We start from the raw sequence: 19674 nt of genomic DNA, 5'->3' as shown, positions 1-19674 counted from the left end.
ACTTAATTAACTGCAAAAGCATTGTTGTATAGATTGTAGGGGACGACATTTCTGTCCTGGGTGTGAAACAGCTCTTGTCAGTATAATGGAGCAGAAATTCTAGGGTGGATGTGACTGGTATGGTTTGAATTTGTGTGTGTGTGTGCATACAGACATTTGAACTATGCCATTTGTGTACGGCAACATAGATCTATTGGAAATAGGTACAGCAGGGACCACCAACTCCTCAGCCCACACCACTGACTTAAATGAGGAATCAAGACTAATGACTAACACAGGTGTTACATATTCTTGTTGACTGGGAAAATTCTCCAGAGATTTTTGTCCACTTGGTGGGAGAGGGTAAATGGGGAAATTAAAACTTAGGTGGAAAAGATGTGGTTTATATAGCTGGAGAATCAAAATCACTGGAGAATTCAGGCCTGACTTTAATAATTACTTAAAGTAATTCTTTTAAAATCAGTTTGCTTAGGAGTATAGTTTTAGAGTACCTGGCCCTAGAGTCAAGGAAAGCCTGAATTCAAATCCAGTCTCACTTAACTAATTGTGTGACATCGGGCACTTAGCTCCAATTGCCCCCCCAAAATTAAATGAATAAAATAAAATAAATTTGCTTCTGACCCATTTAGAAGGGGAAATACCAATTCACAACTCTTTAGGAAGAGAGAGCCAGGATTTGAAAAGGGCATGTACTTTTTTTTTTTTTTTTTTTTTACTGTTTTATTGATATCTTATGTCTTTTGATCACAATAATTTTCTACTCTAGGACACTTATTCCTGAAAAAAGCATCTTTGTAATCTTGTAACCCACTTGGCCAATTTGAGGAAGTCAGTCCTAGGGAGAGACAAGTGGTAGGCTGGAGTCACAAGTTTTGACCCTCATGGGAAGCTCTTTCCTCACCCTTTGTTGAGGAGGGAAGCTGTTGCTCTTTGACCTCTTGGGTACTGATCTCAGAAGTTGAGACAGCCTCTAGCTTTTTCTCTGGAATATAGTGGAGTCCTCTATCACCTTCAAAAGAACTGACATTGACCTTAGGGACAGAAACTTTGCTTTCTGAAAGAAAGCCTAGAGGTATGTGGACTGAAAGTCTAGATGGCTGACCTTGGATACTAGTCTCTGAGGTTGGGCCAGTCTCTGGCTTTACTTCTGGAATATTGTGGGATCCTCCATCACCTTCAAAAGAACTGACAGTGACTTCAGGGACAGAAAATTTGCTTTCTGGGAGAAGACAGCCCAGAGGTCTGGAGAGTGAAAGACTAGATGATTTCTCTTGGATGGTTGGGGGGATTTCTGTTTTAATTTCTTCTGAAGCCTGACAGGCAGGTTTCCCAGGCAGGGCTCCTGTCCCTTTCCAGGGACAGATTTCTGTTAGAACATCTTCTGGTTTACTTCCTCCTAATTCCGTGACTTCCTCCGGGCACATCTCTGCTATTGTGCTCCCCATACTGCCCTGGCAAGTGACTTTGATTTTGTCTGGTTGAAGGGAAGAGCCCCCTGAATCTGTACTCTGCCAAGGACAGACTTCTAGGCTAAGCTTCTCTGTTTCTGAAAAGTGGTCTTCAGCCTTTCTGGAGCTCCCTTTTCTGGGCGTTTTTCCTTTCTGTCCTTGGGACTTCACAGCTGTAACCTCTGCCAGGCTCCCTTCTGCTGCTGCTTTGCTCAACTCCGAGGAACAGATCTCTGCTTTCCTGGTGAGTTGAGGATCCTCTGCTTTGCTTGAACTCATCTCACCCTCCTTGCCTGCTAATACCCGGGACCCAGCTTTGGATCCCTCAGCATCATGAGGATCTGGTTGGGAGGGGGCATCCCCCAGGTCCATGCTCTCCCACAGATAGACTGTCTCCTGCTGTCGGATTAGTTTTTTATGTTTAGTGACAGGCATAGCTGGGGTGTCTGATTTTTTAGAGGGTTTTCTTTTTTCCTCTTGAGCTTCTCTGCCTTGACCCTGTCTCTTAGTCACTTTCTCAGTTGGTCCCTCACTCCCTTCCCAAGGACAGATTTCTGCCGTGTTATTTTCTGGTGCATCAATTTGTGGCTCAACAGCTTCCCACGCACATACCTGAGTCATCCTGACCCCGTCACTGCCAGGTAGTTGGGAGCTGAGAGGGCCCTGAGGATCTGCTTGGAAGGACAGACCCCCTGAATCTGAATCCTTGAACAGAGAGGTGGATTCCCTGGCTCCACTGGGTTTCATTCCTTCTCTACAAGTATGAAGTTGAGTCTTTGCAGCATACTCTTTCTCAAGATTTGCCTGAGCTTTCTTTAAGTGTTCTCCCTCTGTACCCTGTTCCCATTTCCCTTCCATTTCCCAAGGGCAGACCTCAGCTTTCTTGTTGGAAGTGTCCTGTTCCACTTCCCAAGGGCAGACCTCAGCTTTCTTGTTGGAAGTGTCCTGTTCTACTTCCCAGGGACAGACCTCAGCTTTCTTGTTGGAAGTGTCCTCTTCCACTTCCCAGGGACAGACTTTAGCTACTTGACTGTCAGATGAGCAGGAGGTCACCGGGCTTTGAGCCGAGTGACTCCTCAAGGGCATGCTGTTATCCCAAGGACAAACAGATTCCTGCTCTTGACTCAGTTTTACTGTTTGCTTTGTTTTACCTCCTAGCTCTCCAGAGCTCCCCTTTCTTAAAGTTTCCACCTTATCCTCCTTGTATTCCCCAATCATCTCTTGTCCTAATTCCTTTTTCTCAGTTGTTTCTTTGCCTACCTCCCAGGGACAGACCTCAGCTTTTCTACTGGACAACACTGTCTCCATCTCCCATGGACACACATCAGCTGTTTTGTTTCCCACAGTGCTTAATACCTGCAAACCAGCTTTGAAGTGACCAGTGGCTTGGCTGCCTGTTTGTAAGGAGGAGTTTGCTGGATCCAAGCTCTCCTGGGAACAAGTGACTTCCCTGTCTGGGATTAACCTCTCTGTCTTTTTCTGAGCAAGGATGGCTGCTTCTTTGGATCCTGATTTTCTGAACCCCTTTTCTTTATCTCCATGGGAATCCTTGGCTAGCTCAATTTCCAAATCACTTCTCTCTTTTCCTACATCGGTAGGCTTCCAGGATGTATCTACCACATTAGTAGGTATAATCTGCACTTCCCATGGACAGATCTCAGTTGCCTTGCTCTCTATACTACCTGATACCTGGTATCTGATTGTGGATTGGTCTGTTTTCTGAGGGTCTGTTTTGAGAGCAGATATCTCCCAGGGGCAGACAGCTTCCTGTGTCTTGATCAGTTCATCTAATTCTTTTGATTCTTTGGTTTGCCCCTTGTTCTCTTGGCATTTCTCTTTATCTTTTTCCAATGCTCTTTTCTCTGTTGCACCTGCACTCATCTCTAAGGGATAGATTGTCTCTTTGGCAGACCCTGCCTCACTTATGCTTGGTTTGAGGACTTCCCATGGACATACCTCTGCAGTCCTGCTCCCCGAAATGTCAAGCACTTTAGCGGGGTCTGACTGTAAGGAAAGGTTCTCAGGCTCTGTACTTTCCCAAGGACAGACTGCCTCCCTTTCCTGATTCTCAGCTTCTTTCCAGGTAGACTCTTCAACTTCTCCATAGCTCTCTTTTCCAGAGACTTTTCCCTTTTCTTGTAGCAATTCTTCATGTGCTTCCTGGCCTAGTGTCCCTTTTCCAACTGTTTTAATCATTTCCCACGGACAGACCTCAGCTTTCCTGCCAGACACATCTTCTTCCATTTCCCATGGACACACTTCAGCCACCTTGTTTCCCACACTCTCTGAGGACTCTGAGATCCCTGGAGTTTGAGTTGGACTAGCTGTGGGGCCCCTAAAATCTGTACTCTCCCATGGGCAGAGAGATTTCCATTCTTCACCCAGTTTCTTTTTGTCTTTGGAAATTATTGCTTTGTTGAAGATTTGTTTTTCTTCTAGGGAATGCCTTCCTACTTCCTGTAACAATTTTTCTTTATCTGCTGTTCCGTCACTCGCTTCCCAAGGACAAATTTCTGCCTTGGTACCATCTTGCTTTTGAGCATCTACCTCAGTCACTTCCCATGGACATACCTCTGCTGCTCTTCTCCCTACTACCTGGTGGCCATCTTTGGGTTGGTCAGTGTGCTGAGGACCTGGTTGGGATATGGGGCCTGCTAGGTCTGTACTTTCCCAGGGACATACTGCCTCTCGATCCCACAGCTGCTGCTCGGGTTTTTTTTTATCAGTGACTATCATTCCTTTGGGTCCTGCTTTTTCAGGGGGTTTTGTCTTTTCCTCTTGTTCAAAAGTTCCTTTACTCATGTGCCGGAGTGAGGTCTCTGCCTTTGGGCTATCTACTTTCTCAGCTTCTAGATCAATGGTCTCCCATGGACATATTTCTACTGTTCTGCTATCTCTGCTGTCAGACAGCAGAGCACAAGCTTTAACTCCCTCATATCTCCCTTTCGATTCTCTTTCTTGCTCAGAGGTCATCTCAGTTGTCTCAGCATCTTTGTCCTTGCTGACAGGATCCTGAATAGTCTGCCTTGCAGTAGCAACCTCCTTTGCTTTCTCAGGCCTGTGGGAAGGTCCCCTAGGCCTGCTCTCTTTTTCCTTGCTCTCTTCCTGGGGATAGCCAGCTAGCATTCTACTGGTATGTATGTTCTGCTGGTTCTGGATGGATTCCTCATCATCACAAGGGGCCAAAGCTGCTTGTTTGCTCACGGGTTTAGGACGGCCTGCCCTCACAGTTCTCGTGGCCAATCCAGCACCTTCTTCAAGAGCCTTACCCTTCCCTACCCTTTCCGGGCTGCCTACCCGGTTTTCTTTCTCCTTGTAGCTGCTCCGGGACTTGGTTAGAGCCTTGATGGCCAGCCCCAGATTGCGCATGGAACCCTGTTGAGTGGGGGTCTTGACGCTATGCGATTTGGGAAAGATCCTATGCCTTTCATCATCAGTCTCAGTAACGTCTGAATGCTCTGCTCCAGCCCCCTCACTTTCCACACCTTCCCGCTTCTCCAGTGCCACGGCCACCGAGAGGGCTCTCAAGAACCGAGCTCGGGTTGGGAGACGGCTGTCCCCTCCACCTGTCCCAGGAGCAGATTCCTGGGTTGAACTTTCCACCCTGACTGGTAGCTCTGCATTTTCCCAGGGGCAAATATAGGTCATTAAGCTGGGGTCTTGAGCTGGGGCTGGCACTGGAGCTGGAGCCAAAGTTGAAGTCGGGGAGAGCATCTGTGAATCTCCTAAGCATGTCCCACCTAAAGCCAGGACTGGCGTGGAGATCTGGTGCTTCATAGGGGAAGGGGGTGGCCCCCTGCCGCCTATCTCGTGAAGCTTCCCAGAGCCGTGGGAACTGTCCACACTGCTACTCTTGGCCGGTGATAGAGGAGGCGACAGGGAATCTCCCCGAACCCGCTCCAGTCGCCTGGCTGACGGCCTCCTGGCCGGGCTCTCTGCCCCTGCTCTTCGCCTCTCCTCCCGCTCCAGGGCCAGCCTATAGCTCGCTTCCAGGTAGGCTTGGCTGGCCAAGAGCAGCGCCTTCTCCCTGGAGCCAGCCACCACACTGAGCGATTTCTGCAGAGGGGCAGGCTGGGCCCGAGGGAGCCTCTCTCCCACCGCCAGGTTGTGGGCACTAGCCGACCGGAAGCCAAGTGGGGGAGGCACGACCATGGAGTCCCGACTTTCCCCCCTCGAAGCCTTCTTTGCCAGCTTCCTTCGGAGAAGGGAATCGAGGAGCGGGGGCTCCTGCTCCCTCCGGTGGTCGTAGGTGCTGTGCGATTTGCGCAGAGTTGGCGATGGTCTCTCAGGCGTCTGGACCCCAGAACTGAGGAGCCGTCGCCGAGAAGAACGAGGAAAACTAGCCCGGCCTGGAGAGCTGAGGTCCCGTCGGGCCACAGCCTCGGGGAACTCAGCCAGGCACCTCATAAAGGAGCGCCCCAGGCCGCGGCGGGAGCTGCCCCTCTTCTTGGGCAGGTGTGGGTTGTTAACCGCCATCTTCTTGGTCTTGTGAACCTCTAATTGGGCATAGAGCTTCTTTAGTTCATCCTGTAGAAGCGGGTAGGATAATTTAGCTAAGGAGGAAATAGAGCACACAGATACATCCCTGAACCTTTTCTCTGAAGAACTACTTTCAGCACTTTCCATTGCGTTGTTGAAAGATGAAATCTTCTCTCCACCAAACAATGGCACCTTCCAGATTTTGCTTAAAATTTCTTCCATAAAACCTTCCCCGGCTAGCCCCCACTAACTTCTGGTTTGTGTGGAGTCTGGGGGTAAGGCAATTGGGATTCAATGACCAGTATCAGACAGCTGCTAAGTGTTTGAGGATGGATTTGAACGCAGGTCCTCCGGACAATAGGACCGTGTTCTAGCCACTGAGACCTGCCTCTTCTCTACCCCCCACTACATCTGATAGCCCTCGGCGGTAAGTCCCTTTTACCGGGATGCACTCTTGACTCAGGAGTCTGGAAAGCCAGTCCTAGCCCCCGGTCTACTGCCCATAACTGTGGCCTTAGGCAATTTACTAAGTCCCAATTCCCCCTCTTTAAAAAGAGAATGCAGCTGCAAGATCTCCATGGGTAGGTTGGGAGTTGGGATGATTTCATTTCAGATTGTCAACTTCTAACTTTAGTCATTGTGACAATGGCATAATAGATGTGAACGCATTTTGAACAAAGATTTAACAGAGCATTATATTGCTATCAAATGGTCATTTTAATGGCACTCTAATTTCAACAAAAATGACCTGTATTCTTTGAGCAAAGAATCGGTTTAAATGAGCTAGTATGGCAGTAGAAAAATTAGAAGTGAGACCTCCAGAAGAATTACTTTTGGATATAGGAGAGAGAGATGGAGGAATCATCCAATGGCCAGACTTTACTGTGATGGTAATTTTCCTGGGGGCGTTGGGGGAAGACTAGCAACAAATGACTGTTAAAATGAAATTAGGGGACTAGGAAAAGCCTGGAGGGAAAAGGTAAGAGCATCAGAGAAAGGGAATCAGGATGACTTGGCTGGCTCTCTCTAGACAGTTCTGAATAGCTAACATCAAAAAGAGATAAAAAGTAATACACACCCGAATGTCTCCAGGGTCAAGGCTGTATTCACTCCAGGCAGAAGCAATGCTGCTGTTGAGGCAGGAGCCTGATCTTTGCAGGTCCAACTCATCCTCATAGACCTCAGCTGCAATCTCTTCCCGGGGAGGGATCCCTGGGGTCAGGAACTATAGTGGATAGAATAGTGAGAGGAAGATTTCTTTCCCTCCAGACTTCCCTCCTTTCCTGTTCTGATGTTTTACCTCCTCCCATACTTTCCTTTTGCTCTGCCCTTCACCCTATTTTCCTTTGATCTTCAAACGACTCCAAGAAGAATCAAATTATAGGCTTAAATTGGGATTCTAAGGAAAAATTGGGACTCCCTACCCATTCCAATGCCAGGTCCTCCTTAAATAGACTTGCTTAAGAGTTGTCTTTCCACTAAGAACAGCCCTATTGATAATGGCTTTTTCAGATCCAACAATCTGCTAAAGATATTACCATATCACTTGATCCAAGACTTCTTTAAAAATTTTCAAATTGTTATTATTATTAGGATTTTAGAATTATTATTAGAAGTTATTAGAAAGACGTAGGGGTAGGGATTGTTTTCCCTTTCCATCAGATGCTATTACTCCTTTCCATTTCTAAGCCTTGCCTTCATATCACTTGCCTTATTTTATCTCTACCTTTTACAAGGGCAGGGACAGGGGAGCAGGAGGTTACTGAGAGCCTGGTGATTTCAACAGGACAAGTATATCAGCTCTGAAGTTGGGGTGATTTCAGTCTCTTAAATCCCCCTGGGAAAAAAAGAATTCTAGGAGGGAGGCAAGCAGGCTGGGAGGCTTTACCTTGGGGATAAAGAGAAGAGCCAGGGTCATCGTGACTGTGCCATGGGTGTGGATAAAGAAGAGAAGTAGGGTCCAGTCTGGGTGTAAAGAGGGAACCAAGGCAAACCTGTGAAGTAAGTGGGAAAAGGGAACTAGAGAAATGAATACTACATTCTTCCTTCCCACCCACCCACATCCCCACATGTTTCATTGGTTTTCTTCCAGATTTTGCTTGAAATTTCTTCCATAAAACCTTTCCCTCCAGACTTCCCTCCTTTCCTGTTCTGATGCCTCATTCCTCCCATACATTCTCTTTGCTCTGCCCTTCACCCTATTTTCCTTTGATCTTCAGACGACTCCAAGAAGAATCAAATTATAGGCTTAAATTGGGATTCTAAGGAAAAATTGGAGCTCCCTACCCATTCCAATGCCAGGTCCATGTCCAAACTACTCCAGGAAACCCATCTCCTAATTTGGCTTTCCTTATAAACTAATTTCTACTACTCAATACTACAATACAATACAATACTCAATACATTAATTATATATGCTTGTATTGATCATCATTTTATGTATCTCCTCACCACAAATATAATTTAAGAATTATATTTCTGTTTACTATAAATATTATTTTTATTAAAAATTATATAAATATATAGAGAGAATAAAAAAATATATGTATATAATACATTATATATATGTAATTTCCTTACCTGGCAGCATGGAAGGCAGCAGAGACCAGAAGTTCATTGTGTAGAGCGATACCCATGTAGCGAGGCTCATGAAAGGCAGAGGGCACTGCCCGTGTGGCATAACAGAGGAAACTGCCCCAGCAGAGGAGGAGCATCTCAGCTTGGAGGGAAGAGTCAGAGCTGGGTTATATTTGTCAACAACTAAAGTCAAAGTGCCTAGTCTCCTTGTACAGAGTTGTATGTGGGGGCAAGGGCTCCCTGGGGAGGATAGGGTGAGGGACATGAAGGAGAGAAAAGGCTGCAATCAGGCTGACACTGAAGGAAGAAGGGGAAGTTGAAGGATTTGGAGAGGGGCTCAGGCTGGGGACAGGAATAGGGCGTCTCACCCACAACCATGATGTAGTCCCAGCGATCATAGTGGCAGAGATAAAAGTGACGGCCAGCAGCTGTGTGACCCCGAATAACCAGGGGTGCATGCTGGGGTCCCCTTTCCAGCGTGCCGGCTGTCCAGGCTGCCAGGAAACACAGAACCAGGAGCAGGAGAAGCCCAAGGCGCCGCAGCAGCCGGCCGCTGCTCAGGTGGGGGCCCCGCTGGGCTGTTCTAGACAGAAACAGTTGTAGTACTCTGTGGGAAAAGGGAGAATCACATCACTCACCACAAGCTGAAGTACAGAGGAGATAGAGTTAAGCATTATTGGCAGGGCAGAAGGTAAATTATAGAGTCATGGGGAGAGGCTTGAGGATGGAAGGCAGGCTATCTAGGATTAGGAATGGGATTGAGAAAAGGGCTGAGTGGGTAATGTGTGATGGGAAGGGGCTTGAGGACCAAGTGGGGTGGATTATGTAGCAAAGAAGCCTGGTGATGGAGTCAGAGAAGCATTATGTTAGTTTTGGGTCAACATTTGAGAAACGCTTCTTTAATGGTGCAAGAAATCCCCCTAGGTTGTGACCTGAAGAATACAGGTACGGGAAGATTAGGCTGGGGACCTGGAGGTGAGGTAGTCTTTATTCTCAGGCTGTACCTGTATAGCTTGAGGGTGATGGTGCCATATACTGTGACAAAGCCAAGCAGTCTCACCCACCGAAGAACAATGCATCGGAATATGCTTGGCTTGAAGTAGAGAATAAACACCTGAGGCAAATAGACGGGAGAGCCAGGATTGATAACAGCTATTGTGAATCTCTAGTGTTTTATTCTTTATCCCACCCTGGATAGTTCCATCCCTTCATAATTTGGGGTACTCTAAGAGAACCAATGTATGGGGTATTCCCCCCTGCCCATGATAGTTTCTAGTTGCTTGGAGAGAGGGAGGTGGATTAGGATAGGAAATATGGGGAGATGCAGAGGCCTTAGGAGGTGGTAAAGACCCTTGGAAAAAAGAAGGGTTGTGAATACTTAAAGCTGGGTGGAAAGGATGGAGAAGGGAAGTGAAGGAAGACCCACGGGGCCACAGACTCACAGGGAAGTAGAGCAACAGAGATCCAAATAGGATGGTTTCCAGTAAGAGGACCCCAGATGCTCTGATGGTCTGCAAGCCCCAGAGAAAAGGAAGATTTTTGTGAGAAGACATGGCATTGGGCCAGGATGGAGTGGGGCTCTCAGGCTGTTGGGGTCCCACTCATGGCTCTGCCCCAGTCATTAAGCCCTCCCCCCTCCCCAGGTATTGCTGTAGTTTGAGAACTAAGCCTAAAGTCAGGAAAACCTGATTTTTAAATTTCACCTCAAACATTTCTAGCTATGAGACCCCGGATAAATCACTTAGCTGATGCTTGCCTTGGTTCCCTTTGACTGTATAAAATGGGGGCAACAATTGCACTTGCTTCACATGATTATTGTGAGGACCAAATGAAATATTTGCAGAGAGCCCGGCCTATGGCAGGTGCTCCATGCGTGTTCTCTTCCCTTCCCACTCTCTCATTGCCCAGCCACATCTCCAGCCCATCCTTATTGCATCAGCAGACCCCTCCCCACAATTTCATTTTTCCCACCTCCAATCCTTGCCCCACTAACTCATAGCACTGGTAAGCCTGGTCCCTAACCCCCTACTCTTCCCAGACTGGATGACAATGATCTCCTCTGGACATGGGCCATTCAAACAGCACAGCTCGCTGCTGAGAGGGCCCTAGGGAAAATGTGCCTCGCTGGAAGTATGAGGTTGGAAAAGGGCAATTGATAAGGAAGAACTCGGCTTGCCTTGCTCCTGCGGCAGTGGTAGGAAATCAGCATGCTGAGAAAGACGGCCAACATGCAGCAAGCTTGGCAAACCAACACAGCTGCTCTGAGCACCTGTGTCTCCTCCACCAGGCACGGTGTGGCATCCACACAGCTGGCACAGCCTTCTGGGCACGGTTGGCACCGAATCAGCTGACTGGGGCTGCCTCGGAGAGCCCTATACTGTCCTGTGGGCTCTGCATTGCTGTCACCTGCCCCTGTAAGAAAGGCTCCCAGGATGAGTCCCCCATTTTGAGGTTTCCTGCCTAATGTCCTACCAGTACCTCCTTTTCCCCACTCTTGAGGCCATTCTATTTCCCTTTCCTTTTGGCAGGCGGTGGGCAAATAGGGTGATGAAGTAGAGACCTTTTAAAAAAAATCTCCGTAGAGATATTTTAGACAATAGAAGTAAAAGAGAGAGACCTAGATTCCTGCTGATCCATATCGGATTTGACCTCCAAAAACAAACACATCCTCTGTTCTGGTTCCTGTCTTTCATCTTGACACTTTGTTCGACCCCTTTGCTCTTTCCCAACCCCTTACTTTGTTTCCCACAGGAATTTCAGGCCCTTCCCTCTTTCCCTTCCCAGGATATGCTCCCAGCCTCCACTCCTTTCTCCCCCACAGTGCTTTCTTAATCACTTAGTAAACATTTATTAAATAACTTTCTATGTGGTCTAAACACTGGGAACACATTAAGAGAAAAAAATCATCCCTGCCCTCAGAGAACTTATAGTCCAATAAGGGAGACAATGAGAAAAAAAAATTTATACAAAGCAAGCTAAAAACGGGATAAATAAATAATTAACAGAAGGAAGCACTAGAACGGAGGCTTCCAATATAAAAGAGGTGTTAGGATGGGCATCGGTCATCCCTGAGGAGGGAAAGTGGTCCAAGCATGATTGAGATAAGTGGCTCCAACAGGGGGGAAAAAGACACCGTTGGCAAGATCTGAGGCACCTACCCATGGAAAGACTGGGTCCATAGAAGCCTGGTCGGCAGCGGCAGAGGTAGCGACCAAGGACGAAGCCACGGTTCTCCAGGGAGACACACTGCAAGGAGAATGAGACGCTGCATTGCTATGGGAAGTGGAAATTTCCAGCTGGGGTCTTTTTACTTCCTCTCCCCCCACAAAGAAATACCATCAAGATCCAGCTGCTCCACAGGGAATTCTCTCCCCCTCCTTTCTACTTTCCTTCTCTTTCCCTATATCCCTCTGTCCCTGACTGAAGATTTGGAATCAGGAGCAGACTTTCCCCTCATAACTGAAGTCTATCTCTTTTTTTTAATGGGTCCCTTTTGTTCTCTACCCCCAAACTCCAGCCCTTGGCTCTCTGGTGGGTGGAAAGGGACCCCAAGGATACATAACTTTTTTTTTCTGGGGCCATATACTTCCATGGAAGACTTACACCTTATCAGAAGTGAAGTCAGGGTAAAGTCAAAGACAGCCTTTTATTTGTCCCCCATTCCTTATTCTGACCAAAATAAAGAAGGAATAAGCTTGAATCTGGCATGAGGAATAAATGATCACATCTCAGCAAGTGATCCCCAGATCTACACCTTGATCTTCAACCATTTCTCAGAATTCTACCTTCAGGTTCCACCACACAAAAGTCAGGAATAAATGCTTGTGGACTGACTTTTCCTTCCTCAAAATGTTTTCCTGCCAGGAGATCATTATGCACTTCAACAACAATACTCTATGATGATCAGTTCTGATGGACGTGACCCTCTTCAGCAATGAGATGAATCAAATCAGTTCCAATAGAGCAGTAATGAACTGAACCAGCTACGCCCAGAGAAAGAACGCTGGGAGATGACTATGAATCACTACATAGAATTCCGAATCCTTCTATTTTTGTCCGCCTGCACTTTTGATTTCCTTCACAGGTTAATTGTAAACTATTTCAAAGTCCGACTCTTTTTATACAGCAAATTAACTGTATGGACAGATATACATATATTGTATTTAACTTATACTTGAACATATTTAACATGTATTGGTCAACCTGCCATCTGGGGGAGGAGTGGGGGGAAGGAGGGGAAAAATTGGAACAAAAGGTTTTGCAACTGTCAATGCTGAAAAATTACCTATTCAAAATATCTTGTAAATTAAAAGGTATATAATAAAAACAAGTTTTCATGGCTCTTTCTCTAATTTCTCTTTCTTTTGATAACCAAATATAGGTACAAAGGCTCTAATTTTTGTTCATTTTTGAATCTTCCCTCTTTCTCACCTCTTATAGTCATTCCATTGCCAAATCTAGTCCATTTTATGATCACACTTATCTTCTTCTCTACTTACCTACCCTAGTTTAGACCCATTTTTTCTTAGCAAGAGAAAGTCTTTTGCCTACTTTCTACCCTCAGTTTGTCCCTTTCCAATTCAGTTCAATTTAGTAAATTATTATTAAGAGCCTACTATGTGCAAGGCACTGGATTTTTTTTTTTTTAATCAATTGCCCCTATATTTAGGAGAAGTTAAAGGGGTAGGTTTGGGAGACTGAATAGTAATTAGGAATACATGAATGAGGAAATGTCCGCACCTGGCTGCACTGAAGGCAGCAAAGGAGAGCTTATTTTCTACTAGGGGATAAAACATGTAATCGGATAATAAATATGAGACCATTTAATGAAGAAGTAAACACTTACAACCAGGGGATTGGGAAAGGCTTCTCATGAGGACTGAACCTTGAAGAAAACTAGGACTCCTAGGAGGCAGATGGAAAAAGGAGTACATTCCATATTTGGGGAAAATAGTTTAAGAATCAGTTCTATCACCTCCTCAATGATAATCTCTCTGATTTCTCCAAAAGAAAAAAAGTATCTTTTTCTTATCAATATTCTCATAACATTCTGTCTTGATTTCTACTGTTCATTGATAGATTCTGTATTGTCATTTATATGTATATATATTCCCTCCATTAGATTGGAAGATCCTTGAGGGTAGATCTGTGTCTTATTTCATGACTTTCCCCCCAAAGCTTAGCATAGTATCATGTATATAATAAGTACGTTTTGAATTGAATTTGGTGAACTAATTCAGCAGGATGGAACTTGGAGAGTCTTTGTCCAACCTCTGACATTATTCCAAAAGAGAAATAAATGGTAGGAGAGAAGAAAGATGGGAGAGAGATTGCATTCCTATTGGCTTAGTGGGCTAGAGAAATGATATTGAAATCAAGCTCATTGTAAAAACTATGTCCCTCTCATGACCACTTACTTTCTATAGAATTTGGCTGTTGTCTATTCCTAAGAATTATCCAGTTGTCTCACACATTAGATACTACAGCTGTCCCCCAGATATGGATGATTCAGCATGAGTCTATCCCTTTTCCTGAAGAAACCACTCCACTCATACACCTACTGATGAGTCAGATCATCTTTGTAAAGGAAGGATAATTCTGGGTGTCCTTCCCAAATGTATATATACTCCAATTGGCTCATAATTTTGTAATGTCTTTGTTTGTATACACTCCAATTAGCTCATAACTTTGTCTTTGCTTTTTTTTTTCCAGAAAATAAAGTGTGTGTGTATATATATATATATTTTGGTGACACCTACTTTTGGGGGGCTACCCTGTATGTGGATACATGCTCTCATCTCTATTGCATTGTAGAGAAATCTCCACTGGAATGAAGGCCTTGGATTGACTTCTGCCTAAGGCACATGTGAGAATTCTTAGAATCAGGATCATAGATTTTGAATTGGGAGAGACTTCAGAGGTTATCTTTTTATAGATGAGGAAACTGAAGCCCAAAGGGGTTAAACAGTTGGCTAGAGGTTCACAATGAAAAAAATGGCAGAGCTGAGATTTCAGCCCAGGTCTCCTGACTCTCCGTCAGTTATTAAGTCCCTACTATATTCTGGGCACTGTGCTGAATGCAAAGACAAATTTGAGACAATCCAAACCTTCAATGAATCGACTCTTCCTCCATGTTTTTAGAATAAATGTGAGGAGGGTCTTTGGAATTCCTGGACTTCCTATCCGGAGTTGCAGAAATGATTCTTTTTTTTTTTTTTTTTTTTTTTTTTTGCTGAGGCAATTGGGATTAAGTGAGTTGCCCAGGGTCACACAGCCAGGAAGTGTTAAGTGCCTGAGACAGATTAGAACTCAGGCCCTCCTGACTTCAGGGCTGGGGCTGTAACCACTGCATCACCTGGCTGCCCCAAAGTGATTCTTTAGACGCATAACTAGCTCCCCTCCATTACTCACAGTGCCTCAATATTGTCACCTGTAGTTGCCCATCTATTTTTTCCTCTTCTCTGTGTCTCTCCCCATAGTCTGTTTTCTGTTCCCCAGTCACCAGGAAAGGTCCCCGAAACGCTGAAGGGGATGTGTCCCAGACACACTGGCAGCTTCAGGGGAAACAGTCGGGGAGAGCACACAAGGGGAATCTCTAGAAATCTCCCCCCCATTCTCGGACACTGGGGGCTCAGCAGACTTTGAGGTGTTAGCTCATTTCTTCTGCTTCTGGGGGCTCAGGTGATGGACACAAGGAAATGGGACGCGGAGAGAGACCCTGGGCCAGCCTCTCTCCACATGCAGCCCCCACCCCGCTCCCGCCGTACCTGGGTACTATTGAGGTCACACTGGTGTGTGTTGGAGAACCAGCCAGGGCCGCTGGCACACTGATCGACGTCCACACTCTGGAGCTCCACATCCATCTGCACCAAGCCCCTGAAGGAGAAAGTGGGGGGAATGGAGCGCCCGGACGGCCTTCCTCCTGGCCTCCGGCCTCTGCCCCTCCGCGAGCTTTTCTGCTCCATCAGCGGCTCTCTGAGTTTGGGGCCGAGACGGGAGTTTTGTCCGGGATGGATGGAGAGGGCTGTAAATGCCCGCTCCCAGCCCATGGCTGGGAGAAGGAGGAGCCTCAGGCTGGTGGGGCTGGGCACTGAGTGTGCGGGGCTCAGTGGGAGGCTGGGACGCCCTCTCCTCACACTAGGAGGTGTTGCTGAACAGGAGCCTCTCGGAGCCCACTCACACTCTCTTCCTTGCTCGGGCCAAGTGGGAGAGGGCCCGGCCCCAGGCGTCCTGCAGGGGGTGAGATGGGGGGCCGGCAACCAGAAACGAACCGGGCACCCGAGCCGACCTCGCTGCCTGGGCCAGGGCCGCGAATCCTCCCCACCAGTCCGAGTCTGAGGGATCAGGGGTCCGGGCTCTCTGGGTGACTGGGGCCTTTCTCTTGGGCTGTGACAGAGCTGGGGGAGGCCGTGGGTGGGCGGGGGAGTTGTTAAGGGGCCTCCCGGCCAGGGAGAGCTGGTCATCCTCTTGTTAATGGACATTACACCGTGTAATAAAATTGGGAACCTGAGACACTGGGAAAGGTCCAAAAGGACTTGGAAGCTGAGGCCCCTTCCAGGAGAACTTTAGGAAGGTCCTCTCTGCGTGTTTCAGCGATGGAACGTGGAAGTTAGGGCTGCAGATAATCCTTATTTTTCTCCTTTCTTCCCCTCTTCCACGGAACAGAAAAGTGCTCACCTGTTTGCACACATCTCTCCCCAAAGATAAACGGACACCCATCTGTACATGCATCCCTACACACACAGGAACATATGGACCACCACACATACTTGTACATACCTGTACGCAAACCTGGGCAAACGGAGCTCTATCTGTGCACAAACCCAAACATGAATACATATGCACATCGATACTTGTTGATTGCTATGCAAATAAATATGCCAGCGTGAGTAGGTAGATAAATTACACATATAGACAAAAATATGTCCTATATCTACATCCACACTAGATTCTAAAGCATATACAAACACACCAGTATGTTTGCATATCTCCATAAGTTTGTATTTACATATATGCATATATTTTACTTACATAAATAGCATACCCGTGTGCACATATACATATACATGTTATTTAGACACATATGCACAAGTCAAAATATACTCACCTGACCTCAGGACTAAGATCGGGCTTGAGTCCATAGAAGGTAGTTGAGAGCTCAATTAGCCAGCCCGGTCGGAGTCGACCTCCCTGACACTCCAGAAAGGGGGGTGAGAGGCGAATGTGACTTGTGTCACCCACGTACCCATCCCCCCGCGGCCATTTGGGGCTGTCCAGGCTGCCCAGGTCATTGCTCAGCACCCGCTTTTTTAGGCCCAAGGTGACCCCGACACCAGCTGACCTTGCTTCCTGGACTCTGGCCATTGATAAATCCTGCAAGAGTGTCTCCTCTCCCATCCTGGTAGCTCGAAGGGCCAGCTGAGACACAGTAGCCCCGGGAGCCGGATTGAAAGTCAGGGACGCCCGGTACGCCTTCGGGTCACCCTCCGCCACGCTCCGTACCAACGCCTGGTACCACTCTATGTCCTCCTCCACGCTGGACTCCCGGATGTCATTGGCCTGGAGCAGCATGTTGAGGAAATTTGCCGCTTGCGCCAGGGTACCCGCGGCTCCCTGCAGGACTGGGGGGAGTCCCACGCTGCCCCCAGCTCCTCGTGCCTCGTACCGCCCACTGCAGTTGGCACCAGCCAGTTTTTGGGCATCCCCAGAGTAGAGGAAAGCCAACGCTGCCTCTGCCCCTTCTGGAGGTGCCCAAGTGGGCACAGCTCCTAGTTTGCCTTGGGAAGCCAGCAGAGGTAGAGAGCGAGAGTCTCGGGGACCAGCCAAGGCCCAGTCACAGAAGAAACACCAGCTCAGGAGCCCCCAAATGCCAAGGGCCCTCATCTGCACCCTGATGCCCACCCTCATGCCAACTGCCATGGATTTCCCAGCCTCTGAGAGACTTCAGAATCCGGGTCAGCCGAGGAGGAGAGCAGTTCAGCAAACTCTGGGAAGTGGCTGGCTCCAGCCTGGGGAGATGATTGTCTTCATGCGTGCTGAAAATGTGCCTTTCCCTCCTGCTCTCTCGGTCTCTCTATCTCTGTCTCAGGCTCAATCTATCTCAGCTGCTTTTCCTTTCTCTTTAACCAACGTCATAGGCTGGTTCCTAGACGTAGGCAAAGGGGCCCTGCCCCTTCTCCCTCTCTAAGCACCCCCCACCTCAGAAACACTTAATCCTACCATAACATCACCCCCCCTCAATTCAGCCTCCCCTCCCCCATCTCCACATCTGCTCCAAATACAGATAGACACAGATGGGATGAAAGGGAAGAGAGAATAGTCTGGAATTCTCTCTCTCTCTCTCTCTCTCTCTCTCTCTCTCTCTCTCTCTCTCTCTCTCTCTCTCTCTCTCTCTCTCTCTCTCTCTCTCTCCCTCTCTCCCTCTCTCCCTCTCTCCTTTCCTTCCTTCCTTCCTTCCTTCCTTCCTTCTCTCCCTCCCTTCCCTCCTCTCTCTCCCTCCTGCTCTCTTGCTCCATTAGGAGAAATGGGCAAATCCGGGATGGGGAGCCATAGCAACCGTGGGTGAGCTGTTGCCCCCCTTCCCACACCTATGCTCTACTCAGCCTTGTGGCAAGAACTGTATTAGGCTTGAAGAACAACCAGGTTGTGTCCCCAGACAAGCCACTCTTGCCTCTTCTCTCCCCTAAATTTGGACATGGGGGTCAGGAAGGGTTGGCAAAGGTTTGGAATGGTTTCTGGGACCAGGAATCATAGCAATAATAGAATAGCTGAACAGCAATTTAAATTTAATAATTTAATTTGCAAAGCTCTTTCCTCATCACAATCCTATGAAGTAGGTAGTGGAAATATAACTGCCTTCATTCATTGGGAATTATCTGTTGTCCAAATAAAATGTCCCAGTGTATTCATTAGGACATTTGAATATCCTCATTTTACAAGTATGGCACTGACACTCAGAAAGACAAAGCACTAACCTAGCATCACCTAGCTAGTAAGCAAACCTCTGAATCATAATGCAAGGCTCTCCCCTCCACTGCAGCACACCATAATAAGATCAGGAATGGAAGGGATCCTATCTACAACCTTGCTTTATGAAAGAGGAACCAGGCTCAGAAAACATGAGAATTGCCCAAGGCCATGCAACAGGTGGATAGCAAAACCAGGATTAAATGCAGCTGCTGCAGCAAAAAAGAATTATACTAATGATGCCTGATGAGAGATATAAAGCATTCTTTTCATGGTTTTAGAAGTTAGAATGTAAGCTTCTTAAGGCCAGGGTCTGTTTTCCCTTCCTCTCTCTCTCCTCCCCTTCCTCCCTCCCTCTTCCCTCCCTCCCTCCCTCCTTCTCTCTCTCCCTCTCTCCCTCTCTCCTTTCCTTCCTTCCTTCCTTTCTTCCTTCCTTCCTTTCTTCCTTCCTTCCTTCTCTCCCTCCTTCTTTCCTTCCCTCCCTTCTTCCTGTCTTCATTCTTTTTTTCCTTTCTTCCCTCCCTCCCTCCTTCCTTCTTTCCTCCCTCCTCTCTTCCTTCCTTCCTTTTTAATATTTAGACAGGCACTTAATAAATGTAATCTGTCAATCAAATGATTTTAAGTTCATCTTCTCACTCCCTTTCTTCCTTTGTTGGTTTTTATTTTGTGATGCTAATCCTCCTGATCTTTCCAGTGAGGAGAGGGCCCTGAACATTAGTGCCTGTGTCTCTGGGTCCCAGATGCCTGAGATAAGCACCTGAGGCTGGAACAGCAGGGTACCTATGGGAGGCCCCCACAACAAAGTCCTTTCCTTCCCTTCCATTCTCCAGTGACCTTTTCTATCATTGATGATTCCCCCCTACCTTCCAGGCTGTTTCCTTACCCAGATTTACATTTCCCTTTGATAGAAGTGAATTTTGTCTCCTTCTTCTACCTTTACTAATCTCATTCCTTGTTTTCCTCAATCCTTGATGCCCCTATATTGATTATAAGGGAAGAAAAAAGTGGGTAATATGAATGACTCTTGACTCCACACAAAGAACTTTAGTTCCCATCAGTATGTCCCAAATCTACTGCTAATTCAGCCTAAGCAGGGGTACAAATAGCAGAGAAAAAATGGAGATGAAACAGATGAAGGCAACACAGTATGATGTATTTAGGGTTGGACTTGGAGGCCAAAGATCTGGGTTTGAATTTCTCTTAC

The 19674-nt window shown here is 47.1% G+C and overlaps 1 protein-coding gene across 1 annotated transcript; it reads right to left on the bottom strand.

Annotated features, from left to right (window-relative positions):
- Window positions 1–41: 41 nt before the first annotated feature.
- On the bottom strand, window positions 42–17503 carry GPR179 (G protein-coupled receptor 179). The gene is made up of 11 exons (XM_051994682.1): window positions 16612–17503; window positions 15272–15380; window positions 11663–11750; window positions 10681–10916; window positions 9947–10015; window positions 9509–9618; window positions 8873–9111; window positions 8508–8646; window positions 7816–7921; window positions 7006–7152; window positions 42–5975 (listed from the first exon to the last, which is right to left on the bottom strand). The coding sequence occupies exons 1-11, from the start codon at window positions 17421–17423 to the stop codon at window positions 864–866; spliced, it is 7167 nt and encodes a 2388-aa protein (XP_051850642.1). The 5' UTR covers window positions 17424–17503; the 3' UTR covers window positions 42–863.
- Window positions 17504–19674: the final 2171 nt, after the last annotated feature.

This window comes from Antechinus flavipes, chromosome 4, assembly GCF_016432865.1.
Source record: "Antechinus flavipes isolate AdamAnt ecotype Samford, QLD, Australia chromosome 4, AdamAnt_v2, whole genome shotgun sequence".
NCBI lineage: Eukaryota > Metazoa > Chordata > Mammalia > Dasyuromorphia > Dasyuridae > Antechinus > Antechinus flavipes.
Note: the sequence above shows the minus strand (reverse complement) of the source record. Positions and strands in the feature narration are given on the sequence as shown.

What these genes read in the sequence shown, in the direction of transcription:
- GPR179 (XM_051994682.1), bottom strand. Translation starts at nt 17,423, where the DNA reads ATGGCAGTTGGCATGAGGGTGGGCATCAGGGTGCAGATGAGGGCCCTT. An exon ending in CTCTGTTGCTCTACTTCCCT is followed by an intron (nt 9,619 to 9,946) that starts GTGAGTCTGTGG and finishes TATTTGCCTCAG; the next exon opens with GTGTTTATTCTCTACTTCAA. An exon ending in GGACTACATCATGGTTGTGG is followed by an intron (nt 8,647 to 8,872) that starts GTGAGACGCCCT and finishes CTTCCCTCCAAG; the next exon opens with CTGAGATGCTCCTCCTCTGC.